The sequence below is a fragment of the Diorhabda sublineata genome, chromosome 7 (genome assembly GCF_026230105.1).
Source record: "Diorhabda sublineata isolate icDioSubl1.1 chromosome 7, icDioSubl1.1, whole genome shotgun sequence".
Classification (NCBI taxonomy): domain Eukaryota; kingdom Metazoa; phylum Arthropoda; class Insecta; order Coleoptera; family Chrysomelidae; genus Diorhabda; species Diorhabda sublineata.
Window position 1 is genome coordinate 26,625,596 of NC_079480.1, and position 16,316 is coordinate 26,641,911.

Sequence of the window (16,316 nt, forward strand, 5' to 3'; positions counted from 1 at the left end):
TCCTTTTTAGTGATATGAATTAAAATAAACCAAAAAAATTGTTTATTTTCTTTCATAACTTAACCTCAGCAACTACCTGCGCACATTTATAATTACAAATCGACGTTTTTTCCAACATAATATTCTCATGCCATGTAGTTAGTTCTATCTCATGTAAATGAAAATGAACCCTATTTTATGAGAATAAATTGTGTTGAATATCTCTTGAATTCTTATTTTGCGTTGCATTCGGCAAAATTTTTTTCGACGCACATGACTTATGTAGACCAGTGGACGCCAAACAGTCGATCACGAGCCACCAGTTTGATACAAGCACTTTCCTAGTCTGAAGCAGATCGTTGACAAACAAAATCCTCCACAACACCCCAGCTATAAGCAAGAATACGTGGAAATTCTTTCAGACTTAAGACAACAATTTGATCAATGATTTCAATATTTTAAAAGCATATTGATTGTGGCACAGTTCGTCAACTCTCCCTTTATAGAGATTGATGTAGAAGATTTTTCAGCTTGTATTGTAAAACATTTTGGCGGAGATCAGGCTGATTGAATGATGAACATTTGGACAACTGCATCGGCGGCTACAACATACTCTCCAAACTTCAAGAAAATACTTGATGGCCAAAAAGAGTTCCATTCCTCTCATTGAAATGAACATTTATACTTTTTTTGTTTTACTTCCTATATATTTTGATTAATACTAGAAATAAATGTTCGTTTGTAATAAACTGCTTTAAATTCTATTTTGTGTATTTTCTTTGGCCCCATATTCCTAGGTAGCTCACACTAAACTTGCGGCACATAGTGATGTATAGTTGGACGTACTAAAAAAATTTACTATTTGAATGAAATGAAAAAAGTGTCATTTTCATTATTATCAACCACCTCATTACCAAAAAAAAGTTTAAACAAAGGAGATGTTGTTGGATGAAGTAACTGTATATAAATAGAAATGAATATATTAAAAATCATTTATCAAAAATATTATCCCTGGATGAGAGTACTGGTCATTTTCGAAATTGCTTACACATGTCTCCTGCAGACTTTGAGGCCCTAATAAATTAGATTAGAGAATTATATCCTCCCTACTCAATCCCTGTAATTACTTGCTCAAACACCCCGTAGCCTTCAACAAAATCACAATACACAAGTATTTACATCAGATGTAGACCCACCTTAAGGTATAAGTCCATTGTAGTTGTGAATGTATGTAAGTGTTCCGAAAAAGATGGCGAAACAGTACTTCTAGCATGCTCTGAACTCCTACTTTTAGTGATGCAATAAACAATAAACATTTACCAAAAATCATCATTACATAAAATTCTTTTAGATATATCTTACCAGTATATCCAACGGGACACGGATTGGGGGGACTGCAATAAGCTGGTAAAGTTGTTTCACTTTTCAGTCTATCTTTGGTTTTCATTCCTCCATGTTGAAGTCCCTGAGCTTCGTCTCTATCTCCGTTGGGAAACTGAAAATAATTTGAGATGATTACCCGATTTAAAAAATATCTCTGGAATCGTTAAAAAGGTTATTTATAATGGATAATAATTGCTTTAGGAAATGACTGTATAAATAATGAAATGAATGAATAAATTGTCATTATGAAGAGGTCGAATAAGTCAGAAGCAATAAATTTGCAACGGGAGAAAAAAGACAGCGTCAAAATGAATTTATTAAAAGAAATTAGAAGAGGTATTCGAAAAAGTGATCAAATTGATGCCTAACTTGATCAATGAATTTACAGTAACGGAGACGCAGGTCCGACGAAGCATGTTAAGCTCTACGCGAAGAATTTCAAATTGAGAAGGCACCACAGGAAGAAATCGCAGGTTCTCAGGTGACATGACCGAGCGGACCCCTCAACGAATCCTCGTGAGCCTATTCATTCTACAAAATGAACATTAAGGTACTCCCGCACATATAACGAGTTGCGCAGCGACTACGTTAATCTTCAAGCATTTCCATATAACTTTGGCCCGTCATGTGACCTTGAAAGTACGGATTCGAGACCTACGAGGTCATACGGCCTCGTTTAAGCTCTGCCACCCAATATTTTACTGTTGATAACGAAGTGGCAGTCTCAACCAGAGTAGAATCTAGTTCGGCTTATATATTTGTATGGCCTAATGTTTACAAATTCACTGAAAACGTTCACTATTGATAACAAATACTAAACAACGTGGCGTCTTCAAACTTGAAACATGTATAGATTGAGTACTTTTTATACAGTGGTATTTTTCAAGCATCCACCGCCATTTCTAGGTCAGGCCAGGTACTTCTGGGACAATCCTCGTATTTATTGAATAATAGTACTTAATTATTTGGAGATTGTCTTTTATTTAAAATTTTGAAAGTATGTCTTAACAATGTCAAGGATCTGAGAGAACTAACTACTTACAATAATTTAACTATGGTTTCCCTCAACATTTTTGGGTCTATACTATAAGACCTGGTTTTATAAAACCTTCTAGAAAGTTCACAATATACTCACTAAATGTTATTCAAAAAGGAAAACTATCACTTGATGTTTGAACTCAATATTTCTCGTTATGGTGGGAACCACAAGGACAGGTAAAACGGTTCTGAATCAAATTGGAGAGGGGTGTCGATAAGGGTTTGAAATATTTCTATAACGAGATTGAGAGACATGAAGGCCGAAAAAAATACAAGTAACAGAAATAATTACAATATCAGACCAACCTGTTTACTCCACAAAGTACTATGCTTCAAATATTCCTGATCTCTAATGCTCGGATGTATATCCATTTCTCTGATGCTATCATAATCCAATGGAAACATAGGCTCTTCTTCCAATCCTCGAGTAAGAGATCGACCATCCAACGGCATTCCTTCAGTAAAATCCAAATAAGAGATACCATCCCCTTCAGCAATCTGTTTACCGTTTATGCGATTTACCAGATCTCGCAAAAACAATCCGGACAAGATGTTTCCCTGTAAGGTATATACATAAGCTAAAACATTACACATTTTGTCCAAATAGATCACTAACTATGGTAAACTGATTTTAAAACGACTTTGAATATTGTATGGAATAGACTACATTTTCGACGTGATTTTTATTATAAATTTAAAACTTTGAATATAACCTTCAAAATGGAGTTTATAATATCAGTCATTACGTCTACTTCTTGTTTTGTGAAGCTTCAAAATCTACGGTGCTATCAATATAAAATATTACGGACTTAATACAATATACATGTAACAACAGTTTTGATTAATTGAAATGTACTTAACTAATTCATTGAATTCCCAGTTCACCAGAAGGTACTTATGTGTGAGAGAGATTTTGTCTTAACTTACTCTATGATTAATTTTTTCAAAACCTTTTATGTACAGATAATACATTGTCAGCTCCCAACAAACGTGAGAAAGAAAATTATTTGGAAAATACTTCCAGACCACCAGATTTATCTCCTGGTTTTTTCAAATAAAATAATTATCGACTTGGTTTGAAAATAGCTGCTTTAGGTGAATCAAAGATAAAAATTCTAGTTTTTGAAGAAATTACACGTAAAAAAAGCAAAGCTCTAAGATTTTGTACAATATTATTTTTCGTTTTTTGTTTTTCAAAATATAGATTTATCTATAAAACATGAGCAGATTCTCAAGTTTCAAAAACATCATGAGAAATAGACGTAAAAAATGAAAGCGGGGCAATATATTAATTATTAATAATTGAATTGTGAAAATATGAGCCGCATCTGTACTTAAGAAGTAAAAAAATTTAGAATATTATGAGAACATATACTTTTTACACGAAGAACCCTACAGGATTTCCTGTCTCATCAACATATTATTACATTATAATGTGTATGATAAGTGATTAAAAAATAGCTTAATTAGCAAATATTACTATTGATCTTGTCAATGTTGCAAATTGTTCATAGGATGACTGACAGAACATACCAATAAGAATGTCAACTCGCATGTAAATTTCGACAACATAAATTTACTTCTTACACTTACTAATCGTGGCGCTAGTGAAATAAAAGTCAGTACTGTTAATGTCAATTGTCAAAATGTCATTCGTCCTGAACAATTTCTCAATTCCCGCAACGTTTTTTTTTAATTTCCCAAAACGCTTTCCTGACGTTTGTTCTAAAAGTTCATCTGCCTTCATTGTCTACTACCATTTATGAAAATCACAGTTATGCCAAAGTTCATGACTTTATAGCAAACCAAGAACATTCATATGCTGTAAATACAGGTATGGTAGACACCGATATGATCATCAAAGAACATCAAGTTAATAGTGCGAGTGTTCATTCTTTAACATCTGGCAATTTACATATAGAAGAGTCATTGGAGTTTTCAAGTAAATGGCCGGATCACATTTTTACAGAGGAAATTAGTAGTTTTGGATAAACAAAAATCAGTTTTTTGACTGTAGCTATAACTAGTAAGAACAATTGAACATCTAGGGAAATGGTAATGTATCAAGTTCATTGAAATACAATAACCAAAATATCAAAATTGAAAAACAGTTTGAAGAATAACAAAGAGCAGTTAAATACATTGAAGAAGATGTTTGAAATTGGAACGTTTGAGAATATAGAAGAAAGTTTAAGTGATATAATGAAATATTGAAATCACTAACTCACAGCTAAGAAAGATTCATAAAGTTACATCAAAACGATGGACTCTACAGGATGAAAATTTTGCTTTTTCTATGTACAAATGTTTAAATAACGAAGTAATCATCTTCGAAGATCAAAGGTAAACTAAAACTTAACGTACTCTGTTATTTATATTGATTTTAAGATGCCTATGTACATATTTTCGTGGAAAATCTTTTACAATCGGAAAATTTTTTATGTTTTAAGAAAATTTTTTCAATATATATTAAAATTAATAACGTAAAAGGTGACTTGAAATTGACAACAAGAGTTTGTTTGTTTTCTATATGTCCCACTAGTCGATAATTCATACAGGGTGTTTAAAAATTAGCCTTCAACAAGCAGTCGAATTAGCTGTTGTTCCAGAATACAAAATATCAAATTCATAATTATTCCACCTTCAATAAATGATTAATTTGTTTATATAGGAATTGACTCACTTTGCCTTGGGGTATATAGCACGTAGCAGCTGTGACACAACATAGTAGAAAAACGAGCTTCATTCTGGATCAAATTTCGACCTGAAAAAGTAATAAACATATTATTAACAATATTTCATGTTTTAATTATAAGATGATGTATCCTGCGTAATGTGAATATATAATAATTTTTTCTATTATCTTTAACGTGAAACAGAATATCAGAAATTCACTTTTTTAAAAGTGCTAATTTGTAACAAGCTCTTGAAAATGAGGACAATCTAAGAACTGAAATCTGTAATCATCTATGAAGCAGTATTTGGCCGGTAAGCGCTCTCCAGTGCTCAATCACCCGCCGTACTCACCAGATTTGGCACCATGTGACTTTTTTTTGTTTCCGAAGATAAAATATACTTTGAAAGGGACCCGATTTAAGTCGATGGAAGCGGTAAAGCAAAAAACACTAGAGCTCCTAAAGAAGATTTCCAGCACTGCTTCGATCAATGGAAAAAACGCATGGAAAGGTGTGTGGCGAAGGAAAGGGGGTATTTGTGGTAAAGAAACAGGATGGAGGATGAGATAAATTAAGGAGTTCATTGATTTTTTAGAAACATTCTAAAAAATAATCTCAAAATTTAAATTATTGGGTTATAAAAGATTATGAAGTTTGTGATTACTTTGGGCATAAATAGAATCACCCTCGTATAACCGTCGATATACAATATTAAAAAGTATCAAAATTCATCACCATATAAAATCAATAATACAAAAAAGTAGAACTTCATCGAAGTTTTGATGCCAATTCGTCGTCGTGGGTGTAAGATTAATGGAAACACCAACCTTCACGTTAAACCTATTTATTTGATCGTCATATCTACCCACGGATTACTGAACAAAATAAGCGTTGCATAATTATTGGGATTATATAAAATTAAAATGTCAATTATTTCGATCAAAAAAGATGATAAATTTACCATTTTCGATATAAAATAATCGATGGATATGCAAAATTCTTGTTGGCGATTCATTGAATAATAAAATTAAATATTGATGAGTGATGAGGATTTTATCATTTAAATGTAACCATCAGCTATAATACAAGTAATGCCTAATAATCTTTAGTTTTGTTTGTTTCGCGTGAAAGATTAAATACTGTAACGAGCACGGTTGTCTGAGTTTGAGAGTTCAGCAGTTAAACTGTCAAGATTAGAATTCATTCTTTGCGACTGAATCGAAATCACTTTCAACAACCTGCCGTCAAGAGGGAATGTTTGAAGGAATTCGTGGAGGAAGCCGAAATATTTTATGCCTAGCTCTTGAGAAGATTTTAAAGTTTTATCCTACACTTATTTCGGATTTTCTATCTTTGGAAGGTGTTTGTCCAAATGCGTTGAAACAACTGCTGGGCTTAGAAGATACATTTGATCACTCTAAACCACTGTATATTCTCTTTTTCTTGCTAATATATGGAAAAACCGAATAGACTTCTTAAGAAAATTGAAACCATAGCTACAAAATTCTTTGCAACTATGAAACGTTTAAAAGAATAAATTGCTAGTAATTGCTAGGCTAGAAGAACAATCTTTTTGATCCTATCTGAGGATGGTCAAGAATGAAACAAATATAAACGTTTTTCAAAGTGTTTCCAAATTTGTTATGACATTTGTCACTATTTAGATAAGTATTTGGATTTCAGCGACAATAACCGATTAAAAAAATATCTTGTCTATCCATGACAGAGGAGGTCTTTTAGAAGCTGCCACTACACTGGGCAATGATAAAAACATCTCCGTAGATCATCTATTCTATAATCGTTCTAAAGTAAAACCAGTTTTTTCTTGTAGCAAGCGTTCAACTATGACAGTTGAGGTCAGATTCTCGTTATGCTTAGCAGTACATCTGACATAATATTGGAATTAACCATAAAAAGCTGCTATCTACAAAGTGAAAAGTTATGGATTGGCAATCAACGTATAAAAACACTTCTATATTACTCGTGTTTTTTTTTAAATTGAACAAGAAGTACAAGCCGTCCTCAATATTTGTTTCCTACGGATGCTTAAAATATTGGAAAATCATATGAAGCTACAAGCTAAAATTCCAGTTAGAAGACCTTCGGCCAAAGGAAAAGCAAGACTTTTGCACCAGAGGAGCTGATTAAATTTCAGAAAGAAGCTCCAGATTACTCCTGAACAAAGTTAGTTATTAAAAACGAGATTTTGAAATATTTCGTTACTGTTTTGCGCAATTCAATCACGAATTACTTTTTATGAATATTAAAGATTCGGGTATAGATGATTACAACAGAACCCTAGTCAATATACATGTCACCAAAACAAAGACATCTATACCGTTTACTGTGTCGGATGGATTTCACGAAATTTGCGACTGTGAGTACCTTCTGCCACATCAAACTCTTATCTTTTCAATTACTGGTAAAAAGTTGGCAGCTATGGGCAAACAAATAGGTACAGTTTTTAAACTTGAAGATTATAGTATTTACTTTTGGTCAATAATCGGCAACAAACTGTGGTCAAAAACTAAGCGGGTGAAAATAAAGCGTGGTTGCCGTGGGATATATCGACGACAACATGAATAACAAGTTAGAATAAGGTAGAAAAATCGTGGAAGTAATTAACAAGAATAATTGTATTATACAAAGTATTTTTAAGAAGATGCGGAATACAACGGATTTCACCAAAAGAGCTGATCGATATGTGAGACTCCCGTAGCGTACCAACTAAACAGCCATCTTCTATCATCTCCGTCTAGCCTGGAACTATAGTGATATTACTTCTTGTTGGGTGATTTTTCTTTAATTATCATAGCAGGCAGCCGTCTACATACTTTTGTCTCTACGTGAGTAGCAATCATCTTGTGCAGCATCACCTTCACGATATTATAGGTTAGGCTATCAATAGTCTTCTATAGTACCCCTCTCAAATCCAGTGATTAAAAATGTTCGGCATCATCTGGCTCGTGTTGACACCACAGTACGTACACTCAGGTGTCTGCACTCTTTTTATTTTGTGAAGATTCCGTAGAAGGTATCGTCTTTATCTATCGTTTCGCCCATTCACCTATTTTTTTTTTGTCCACTGTTGGCTGCTACGTCTATATTGTTCTAGAACATTTGGGGGTTACCGCTTCTGTATATCCTCTTACAGCTTGTACAGAGACAGTCCGGTAGGAGCTGGAGATTCTCGGCACATCTTGTCTTTGTACCACCGTCATCGTTTGACAATATTCATTAATCCTCAAGAATCTGAGCAGATTTCAGCCCGTTACAGGAGGATCGAGTGAGTCGTCGCCATCAGCAGCCTTAGTTTTTCTGGTCATGGTCTGTTAATGTTCACCATTAAAAGTTTCAAAGATGCTGGATTTTAGGATTTTACATTGAGGATCATAAAAAAAACTATAGGTAAGAAATGAAGAAAAGGGTATGAAGTGTTTCCACGGAAATAGGTTAACTTATTGGACTTTTTCCCAGGAGTAACGTTGCTTTGAGGTGAAAAATTTTTCTTCAGATTCTGCAGACGGTAATTTGGTATTTGTGTGTCCAGTATGAACATTACAAATAATTATAAATAAGGGAGGTATCATCTATTGAATATTAGGATCAATAATATCATTATAGTATAGTATTTTCAAAAAAATATTGGGGTTTGCTCAGTAAAAAATTTTCGTAACACCATTCGTATACACATTTTTTACGATTTTGCAACATTGTATTGAAATTTTATACGAATTTGTTTTAGAAGCAGATAAATCCAATGAATTTGTTTTTATACCTGACTCTCATAGAGGGCGCTAGTTACACGGTTCGTACCAAGTAGTATCCAACTTCTTCAATATTAGAATAAACAAAATTTCAATTTTACACCAAAACGGTATTCTTGATAAAACTCGATACTGTGTACCGTTTTCGGAATATTTTGATTTTAAAATTATGTGGTAATAACCGATGCTGGTATGAAGTAATGATAAATGTATTAAATCACAAGATGAAAATTTGAAAAAGTCTAATTACTTAAAATAGAATTCATTTAGAGTAGATGTTCAAAATTTCCTCCGTTTTCATGGATACAAAAGTCTTTTTTTCTAAAGAATCCTTTATTTTTCTAAACGGTTGGGAGTCACCTAAGAGGTCATTGAAGTGACATCGAATTCTATCTTTCAATTTTTGAGGTGAATTTATCTCTGTAAAATAAACTTTTAATTTAAGGTATGACTAAACTGTGTGATCCAAGGGATCAAAATCGCATGACCGAGGAGGCCAATGAATCAGAGCTTCTGCACCTCTACCAATCCATCATTTCGGAATTTGGTTACACAACCAATTACGACACCTTCAGGTGATTGCTTGAAAAATCCAGGTACATATCACCATTTATCCAATATCCAAGTATAATGTGATAAACTATTAATTTGTTACCTAAAGTTGCTGCCCAAACATTAACTCTAAATGGGTGTTATTGATGTGATACTCTTTTGACACCAGTAGTGTGCATTATTGGTGTTAAACCCCAAATATTTCTCAGCTTTCTATCTATCCTAGAGACGGGATCACCTATATATAATTATAATTACTTATTCTGATAAACTAACTCATCAAAGCTAAAGTTTTCATTTTAAGCCTAAATTCTAGGATTTGGAAAAACGGAATTTTGGAAAACCATGTATTGTGAATCTATCTTCAAGGTGATAACCGCGTGTAAGTTTTACGATTGCATATTTTGAGTGATAAAATACGGTCAGTATGCTTAAAATTATTACTACACATCAAAAAATATCACGTGAAAAACTAATATTTACAATACATAGACTCAGATTAGTGAAATTTTTAAATTAAATATCTTTAGAACCACCTGTTAAGAGTCTAATTCTAAGAGTAAAATTCTAAATACCGAAACATGTGCAAACTATATCATAACAGATTTTAGTATCTACTTTTCAAAATTATAAATACTAGAGAATTCTAATCAATGCTCACAAACTACAAAAATGCTTTAACATAGAATAATTCAGTCTTAATATTATATTCCAAAATGGAAAGTGAGTACTTACCCCAAGGGTCGAGCACTAATGCAGACACGGATAATTTCTTATTGTAGCTCCCTGGAATCAATGGGAAATGCGCATTCGGCGTTGCGTTGCCAGCTCCGTATTTTATCCCTGTGTATCGTATGCTTCGTATTTTTTAAATAAAGTGATATCATAATAATTCTAATTACGGGATTATTGTTGGGTGATTACGCGATAAAAATTATGTGATTATTTTAATAACAACATCAAAAACAATACAAAATTTGAATGAATATATTTATTGTCCTTAGCAAGCTGTTCTGTAAAACTTCCTTTGGCGTTGGTCTATTTTCGAATCTTTTAAGCTCTTCAATAAGATCTCGAAGTCAATGGACTTTTTTCACTTTATCATATGTTTGTGAGGTTGTACCATTTGTTCCTATTTCTTATTCAACTTTTAGAACTCTTACATAATTTCCAAATATTTCTGAATATTCTCACATTATTACTAACATTTCTTGAGTTTGTTGGGACATTTTTATCAATGCTGTTCAAGATCCTAGAGACGAATACACTGTTTACATTACCACTATATCAACACTCAAAATTACACTGCCTAGTGTTCGTTTCGATAACCAAGTTATCGTCTTCAGAGACTGTTGATGTAGTGGTAGTATAAGTAGTGTGTTCAGTATGAATATCACGAATGGTTCCAAAAATTCCAACTTAGTTATAGTTTTTCGAATATCAGTAGCATATTATAAAAACTTATATAAAAGCCCTTGTCGACAATTTTGTTTGAACCACCATGCGTATTTATGAAATATTGATTGTTCCTCGCATAACTGTCTTCTGTAATTGATATTGAAAGATCTATAATAAATATGATATAAGTCATAAAGCACATAATACCTTATCGAAATATTTCACTATTATTATTAATATACTAGATTTATTAATTTCTTTAGATCTTACACCAGACCGAACGTACGAAATTTTGTAATTTCAATATTCTAATTTACAAATGAGCCAATACAATCCTGATCATCTCGATGCATAACGTCGTGCAGCTTCGGTAGTATCGATTTAATAAAAAGCGACCAATTCAAGCCAAGCGGCAAGAATGAAATCGTTCCATTTCCGAAAAACCATGTGGAAAATATTTGAATACTGCATGTTTACAATTCAGAGACATCTATGGGATGCCTGAGTATTGTGCGATAATAGAAAGATCAAATATGATAGCATATATACACATATAAACGGGAAACATATTAAAAACAACACAATATACTTAAAAGTAACATTTCAGACATTTTCTTTCAATAAGTCAGTTAAATAAGTTAAATTCGCTTTTTAAATTGTTAGAAAATTTATTGACGACATGTATTATCAAACAGAATCAACCCTGGGACATCTCTCAGGACTTCATATCGAAAAAGTTTAGCTTTAAAAAAAACCACACCTCAATAAGTGGGACCAAACCATCATACAAGAAATGAACAGAAATGCCATTAAATGGATCAAAAACAGTAGATGGAACTGGAATAGGAGTGTACGGGGCCAGAACCAAACACTGTGTAAGTCTGGGCAGCGCACCAAGCATTTTTTAAGCAGAAATTTATGCAATTGAAAGATGTTTTCGGTTCAATCCAAAGAGAAACTGTCTCAAACAGGAGATCATACCAATATCCAAGCAGCCATTAGAGCTATAAGTTCCAATATCATAAAATCCAAACTCGTTTGGGATTGCCTAGAAACATTAAACGAGATGGACAAAAAAAATAAAATTACCCTACAGCTGACAAGCTCGTTAAACCGGGGGCAGACCAGCCCTTCATGGGACCTGGACTCTTGTGTGGTATCAGCTACAGAGTAATGGAAACAGCACTGGAGAAGAAGGTAGATAGGAGCAATTATTGGGACAACCTATAAGGCCTAAGACAGGCAAAGACTCTTCTGGGATCTATAACCAGAGTAGATCTGCAGAATGTATCAACTTATGAACAATCTACGAATGCTAGCAGGAGTTCAACCTGAAGACTCTAGGCCCTGCAGACAATGCGGCGTGCAGGTTTTGTTGTACAGAAAACGAAACCTCTATCCACATTCTCTCGAAATGTGAAGCACTAAGGAACTCCAGAGCACTACACCTGGGAACATATGAAATAGAAGACGAAGTTCTCTGGCAATTGAAGCCATTCCACATCTAGACTAGACTAAACTAGAAAGAAAGGAGTGGGATTAATCGATCAGCTGTAAATAGTGGATCCTCCAGTAACGCAGTAAGAAAGGCGGACACAATAGATTCTTTGGGTCACAGTGTATACGAGACCCCAAATCCATACATACATTATCAAACTGAATAATTCTGGTTTTAGTATGAACAGAATTACTATTCATGGAATTATTCTTTAATACATCTGAAATATCAGATAAGTAATTCTGTGGCCGCCGCTTAAAAGTCGATTTTATATATTTGTGGAGATTGGGGCTAGAAAGTTTGAGAACACATTAATAATTGAAAATTAGTATTTACCATAATAAAATTTTTTTTAATTTAAAAGGCAAGCACAAGAGGGTACTTGAGTAGTTCGAGTGGTGTCTGCCGCGTGAAGATACCTGCGGATATTGATATTGAATTTCTGGAGGCTGTAGAGTTCGAGAAAGACGTACCTTGGAAGCTGATTCGACAGGCTTGCACTTCCCCAAAAAAATATGAGTCCTGATAAATTGAAGTTCTGGGCATCTGCAGGCGAACTCGGTGTTCGTAAGCCACGTGGGGCCGTCGAGTACGACTTGCATAAACTGCTCTAGGTGGGATTATACTCAGAAGAGCATCTACCTTGGTAGTATCTATCTAGTAGTAGTTGTCCAAGTTTCTGGTTAACTCTAAATCACCTAATCGAACTGCTTTTTTCTGAATGGAGTGGAGCAGAGTATGCTTGGAAGCCGGGTTCCAAATGTGTGAGCAATATTCCAAAGATGGATGAATCTAGGCCTTTGAGAGGATTAGAAGCTGTTGCTTTTTGGTCTTAAAGAGGGATCCAAGTTTTTGTGAAGCTACCTCGTGACTACGTCAGGACATATTGCTTCCAACCTCAACATCCAACATGACTTGTTTCTTTTTTATCCAACAATGTATGTAAGAGAGAAGCGACAGAAAGGGTATATGTGTTTTAATGTGACTTTTATTTATTTTATTTCGGTAGTAAAAAAGCAGTAACAGTCATATTTTAAAAAAATACATGTTGAAACTATTATGTGTCCTTACTTTAAAACAACCAGTTTAAACAATAAAAATATATGAGGTATGATAATAAAAAACAATTCAAAATTCAAATTATTTTTGTGGTGCAAGATATCTGTCCACATCCGGATCTGTGTCTTTTTGAATACTTTTGTCTGTTAATAAATTTCGGTGTAATAATCCTGGACCTCTCTGTAAAGTAAATCTCCAATTTCTTGTAAATTTTCTTATTGTGTGCTTATGGGACTCTGAGCTTTATATAAAATTTTACATGTTACTTTCATTTCGATTTTTCTTAAAACATTACTCCTTTAAATTCCTCTTTATCAGTCTATCACTATTTTTAAATGTAACCACCGAATGTTTCGAGTACCTTAGCCAACGAATGTTTCTGAGTTTGAAGTTAAAATCAGTCTTGATCCATAACTTAACTTTAAACTTATTTTTTGCTCGCTGATCTAATATAAATAAGTGATGGAAAAATAGTTTTATTTTATAACTTGAGTGATTTACTTTTTTACAAAAAAAAATGTTCTTATTTTTACTGAATTCCTGTAATAAGGATTTGTTATTTAATCTGCTTCGACTGAGATTATTGCTAAACCAAATAGTCAGTCCTATTTCATTTTGTTTCTTAAGTAATTTTTAATCAATTTCAACTTACAATTTGTATACAAAAGCTTGTAACAACTGAAAAACAATTTCAATATACAGAAGAAAACCACAATGTGTAATAAAATTATAGGTAATAGTAATAGGTAATAATTATAAATCCATAACAAAATTAAACTAGTATAAAGCATGCCCGGAAATAAATATTATTAGAATAGGAGTCTTTTACATAGAAGAAGGCACTTTCCGGTAAAAATGACCTCAAATTATTGCGAAATCCGGGAAAGGATGATATCGATTTGATTTCAATTGGCAATTGATTGTGCATTTTTTGCATTGTAACATATTGAGCCCTTGACTAATTCTGAATGTGGAGTAGGTAGGTAGAGGTCGTGCTTCGTGTTTCTAAGTGGATAGCCGTGCAACGATCTTTCTGAAATTGGAGAAGTGTGCTTACGAATCGGGCAAACGGATTCAAGTATGAATAAGGAAGGAAAAGTCAGAATTTTTAATCTTTTGAAAAAGTCCCTGCAGTGAGCTCGGCTGTTAAGGGATATAATAAACTGTTGAGGTGGATAAGCTTAGTTCTTCGGAAACTGATCTCAGCACAATAATAATTCTAATAATAATGTAATCTTCGTAAAGTTCGTAAAGTTTTCTCCATTTTGAAGTACTAGTACTTAATAATCACAATTAAAAATCTCCATATTTGGTAAAGATTTTAAATTATTTATGTCGTACAAGAATCCAAAATTGTTGTAATATTCAGTGAGTGGAGTAAATCTTGTATTGATGTCTTGTATAACGGCGTCAATAATTATAACAAAAAAAAATCAGTTCTGAATCTACTTTTAGCGGAATCAATAGTTTCATATTTCATCATACAGTTTCATAATTAAACATTTTCTTTTTTTATGAAACCTTTATCTTTTTTAAAGTCATTGGAATCACACAACTCCTATTTTCTATGAATTCGTAGGCTTTTGCAGTACATTCATTAAAGCCCGTTTCCCGAAATTTCTGGATCCAGTTACAAAAATTGTGAAAATTGTCAAACGATTTTAAGATTATATGAATTTTATGCCCGATCTTACATATCTTGTATGTAGGTATGCGTGTAAAGAAACGTTTTGAAAAGCAGTGTTGCCAGTCTATGACGAGGTCCCTTTAAGTAGGAGACCGTGAGCGAGGGCTAGCTCAGTGTAACAAAATCAAGGATTCTCTTTTTTACCCACACACTACAAGTTAAATAATTTTCTGAGCTAAAATATGAACAAAGAGTAGTATATTACAAATTCATAATTTCTCACGAAAATCGATGAAATCAATAGAAATTTCACAGACAACAGAAATTCGACAAGATAACATTGCACAACAACTAATTTTTTATCTCGAGCCGCTGCTGGATATGAATAAACCCAAATGCTTTATTATATACTCAAAGAAAAATGATTATAAAGTTATTATATATTTGAATAAATAACCTCATCTCATTTTTATATTTTTTCAGCTTTTGAACATAAAGAACCATCCCGCAACTTCGATGAATTGTTTACCTAAGTTTGATGGCATGGCATTTAAAAAGGCCTCGCGAGGCTCCTCTAAGTGCGAGACCGTGGTCGAGGGCCCACTTCACCCACGCCTAGTTACGCCACTGATTGTAACAAAATCAAAGTTTCTATTTTCTTCCTAACATTCATCCATGTTAAAGTATGAACATAGTGTAGCATTTTTCTTGTCTGCCGATCCGATTTATCCCGAATGTCCATCTTTTCTCACGGAAATCGATGAAATCTATAGAAATGTCACAGAACTTCAACAAGGTATCATTGCAGAGCAAATAATTTTTCGCCACAAGACGCTACTGGATTTGAAAAAATCCAAATGCTTTATTTTACACTCAATAAAAATGATTATAAAGTTATTATATATTTGAATAAATAACCTCATCTCATTTCTATATCTCTTCAGCTTTCACAATAAAAGAAATTTATATAGATAAATTGTGAATATTCTGAACATTAAGGATAATACGGCAACGTCTATTGTTTACCTAATGCTTGATGCCAATTTCTTGGAGTTCGGGTAGTTTATGCTTTAGCTGATTGTTACTGATAAAGACTTTAATTAATAGATTCATTCTTTGTTTTCTAGAGTTTCCGTTAAAACATTTATCTTTCGTTATGTTGAGCAAATTTTTCTCTTCGTTAAAGCGAAACCCTAGTTGTTTATCTAAGAAATATTTATGCTTCTCTTCAAGTAACTCGGAAATATAATCTTGATTAAATTTTTACTTTTAAGCGTCTACTTCTCTGTTAATTAAACTTTACCAGTTGTCTGGTACACTAGATTGTTTGTTGTTGAATA

General features: G+C 33.1%; 1 protein-coding gene across 2 annotated transcripts in view; it reads right to left on the minus strand.

Annotated features, from left to right (window-relative positions):
* Positions 1-10,206, minus strand: part of LOC130446747 (neuroendocrine protein 7B2) — a 32,060-nt gene extending 21,854 nt beyond the window's left edge. For both annotated transcript variants that reach the window (XM_056783165.1, XM_056783164.1), the window contains exons 1-4: positions 10,130-10,206; positions 5,084-5,164; positions 2,707-2,958; positions 1,342-1,474 (exon numbers count right to left, since the gene is read on the minus strand). In XM_056783165.1, coding sequence (XP_056639143.1) covers positions 1,342-1,474; positions 2,707-2,958; positions 5,084-5,146 — 448 coding nt within the window. In that variant the 5' untranslated portion in view covers positions 5,147-5,164; positions 10,130-10,206. The remainder of the gene's footprint in view (positions 1-1,341; positions 1,475-2,706; positions 2,959-5,083; positions 5,165-10,129) is intronic.
* Positions 10,207-16,316: the final 6,110 nt, after the last annotated feature.